A 3302-nucleotide genomic window follows, 5' to 3' on the forward strand; every position below is an offset into this window, starting at 1 on the left:
ATCTCTCTAATTCTTTATGCAATTGACAATTGTTTTGATGCCTAACGCCAAGGACATTCCTTGGCAATTTGTTAATTAGTAATTGATTAGAGGACGTTCCCTAATTGATTTAATCATAAGGAGAGACATGGTGGTGAAAAGCATTTTCCACCTCCATAACTAATCTATTGAACCAATCTAGAGAACATAAGTTTCAATGATCAATCCAAACAACCAAAGTGGATCTATATCTTCAACTAGACTTTTCTCATATTGATTTCCTCTTCTATTTTAGATACTTGCTGTTTCAATTGCTTTCAATAGTTGTTAGTCAAATCATTCTCAAAACCCCCCTTTTTACTTTATTGCACTTTTGTTCTACTTTCACTTACTTGCTTTCAGTTGTGCTACAATTGATTCTCTTGGTCTTGTTTGGAAAAATAGATAAGTATTCAATTCTCTGTGGATTCGATCCTTTACCACTATCTGCAGTTGTAAGATTGTTGATAACCGTAGTGGTTATTTTTGACCGGCTTCGATAACCGCGAGTCAGTATCAAATCAGCTGTGTCACTAAGAAGAAGAAAGCTTCATACAAGTGTTGAAAAAATACAAGAAGGCTATAGGTTGGACCATAGAAGACATGAAAGGCATCTCACCATCAACATGTATGTCTAGAATTCTTATGGAGGAGGATTGCAAACCTGTTCGTGATGCTCAAAGAAGGTTAAACCCTCTTATGATGGAGGTTGTGAAGAAAGAAATAGTCAAGCTTTTAAACGCTGAAGTCATCTACCTAATCTCTGACAGCCAATGGGTAAGTCCTATCCATGTAGTTCCAAAGAAGACTGGAATCACCATTGTTCAAAATTCTGAAGGAGAACTTGTACCCACACGTGTGCAAAATGGGTGGAGAGTATGCATGGATTACAAAAAGCTTAATGCTGCAATAAGAAAAAATCACTTTTCTTTGCCCTTCATTGACCAAATGCTTGAAAGACTTACGAGCAAATCACATTACTGCTATATGGATGGGTATTCGGGATTTTACCAAATTCCTATAGCCCCAAAAGACCAAGAAAAGACAATATTCACTTGCCCTTTTGGTACTTTTTCATTTAGAAGAATGTTATTCAGCCTATACAATGTGCCAGCCACCTTCCAACGTTGCATGATGAGCATATTTTCTGACTATATGGAGAAACTCATTGAAGTCTTTATGGATGACTTTACAGTATACAGTAACTCTTTTGATGAATGCCTTGCTAATATGGAAAAGATCCTTGAAAGGTGTTTGGATTCAAATATAGTTTTAAACTATGAAAAGTGTCACTTTATGGTTAACCAAGGTTTGATTTTAGGCCACATTATTTTAGCCCAAGGAATAAAAGTGGACAAAGCTAAAGTTGATATAATAAAGAATCTGCCTTATCCCACGAGCATAAGGAAAATCTGCTCTTTCCTTGGCCATGCAGGATTCTATTGAAGGTTCATCAAGGATTTCTCTAAGATTACACAACCATTGTGCAGATTACTCTAGCAGGAAGTGACGTTTGATTTTGATAAAGATTGCAAAACAACATTTGATTTGATCAAAGAGCTGCTAGTGATAACCCCTGTCTTCCAGGCACCTAATTGGGATTTGTCCTTCGAAATAATGATCGATGCTAGTAATTACACTGTAGAGGCAGTGTTAGGACAATGGGTTGGTAACACTCCTCATGTTATTCATTATGCTTCTCGTACCTTAAATGTTGCACAATGCAACTATCCAACAACAGAAAAGGAACTCTTGGCTGTAGTGTTTGCACTGGAGAAATTTTAGTCATACCTTATTGGGTTAAAAGTAATAATTTATTCAGATCATGTAGCGTTACGGTATTTGATCAAGAAAAAGGAGGCCAAACCGAGACTCATCCGCTGGATATTACGCTTGCAAGAATTTGATCTAGAGATCCGAGATAAGAAAGGTAAAGAAAACCTTGTGGCTGATCACTTAAGTTGTCTTCCTTCAGATTTGGAACCATCTCCAATCAATGAAGCCTTCCATGATGAACAGTTGTTTGTTGTACAATCTGTCACACCATGGTATGCTGACATAGTTAATTACTTGGTTACTGATGATCTGCCCACTGATTTTCCCAAACACACGAAAGAAAAAAAGTAAAGAACAATGCAAAGTATTACATGTGGAATGAGCCTTACCTATGGAAGCACTGTTCTGACCAAGTAATCAGAAGATGCATCCCAGATCAAGAAATAGCTTCAGTCTTGAGCTTCTGCCATTTACATGGCTGTGAGGGACACTTTGGTCCACGCAAGACAACCTAGAAAATCTTGTAGTGTGGTTTATTTTAGCCTAACATCTTTCGTGATGCTTATTTATTTTGTAGGTCATGTACCAGGTGCCGACAATCAGGAAATTTAAGCAGCAGAAACCAAATACCACAAACACCTATCATGGTCTGCGAAATCTTTGACATATGGGGGATAGACTTCATGGGACCATTTCCACCATCCTTTGGGTACAATTACATAATTCTTGCTATAGATTATGTGTCCAAATGGATAGAGGCAAAGGCAATTAGAGTAGACGATGCCAAGGTAGTGGTAGAATTTGTCAAGACTCACATCTTTTCAAGGTTTGGCCTACCTAAGGTGATTATCAATGACAAAAGAACACATTTATGCAACAAAGTGATGGACACCCTTCTCAAGAAATATCATGTCATCCACAGGACATCCACAACATATTATCCTAAAATCAACAGGCAAGCCGAGGTGTCAAACAGAGAGATCAAGGCCATCCTAGAGAAAATAGTTTTTCCAAACCGCAGATATTGGAGTGTGCATCTTGACGATACCTTGTGGGCATACCGAACAACATACAAGACACCTATAGGGATGTCACCATATCGGTTGGTTTATGGAAAAGCATGTCACTTGCCTAAAAGGATGGTTCACACAGGAAGTTACAACTTCAAGAATTTGGAAGAGTTAAGACGCGATACATATGAAACTTCCTGGGATTACAAGTTTAGAACTAAAGCTTTTGATAGCAATCAAATTTCTAGAAAAGTAGTTTAAGGTTGGAGATAAGGTTTTACTTTTTGGCTCTCGTTTAAAATTATTTCCAGGAAAGCTGCGGTCTCCTTAGATTGGACCCTTAATAGTGGAACACATTTTTTCCCACGGTGCTATGGACATTCGTAGTTTAGAAATAGGGAAGGTCTTTAAGGTCAATGGATATTGCATGAAGTCATATTATGAGGGATTTGTTGTTTAGGTTATGGAAGAAATTCCCCTGAACAACTCCTCCCCATC

At 37.8% G+C, this 3302-nt stretch overlaps 1 protein-coding gene across 1 annotated transcript; it reads left to right on the top strand.

The window, feature by feature from the left end:
- The first annotated feature begins 621 nt into the window (after positions 1 to 621).
- LOC110621463 lies at positions 622 to 3065 on the top strand. The gene is made up of 4 exons (XM_021765746.1): positions 622 to 1317; positions 1522 to 1720; positions 1841 to 2066; positions 2372 to 3065. The coding sequence occupies exons 1-4, from the start codon at positions 622 to 624 to the stop codon at positions 3063 to 3065; spliced, it is 1815 nt and encodes a 604-aa protein (XP_021621438.1).
- The last annotated feature ends 237 nt before the right edge of the window (positions 3066 to 3302 follow it).

The sequence above is a fragment of the Manihot esculenta genome, chromosome 8 (assembly GCF_001659605.2).
Source record: "Manihot esculenta cultivar AM560-2 chromosome 8, M.esculenta_v8, whole genome shotgun sequence".
Classification (NCBI taxonomy): domain Eukaryota; kingdom Viridiplantae; phylum Streptophyta; class Magnoliopsida; order Malpighiales; family Euphorbiaceae; genus Manihot; species Manihot esculenta.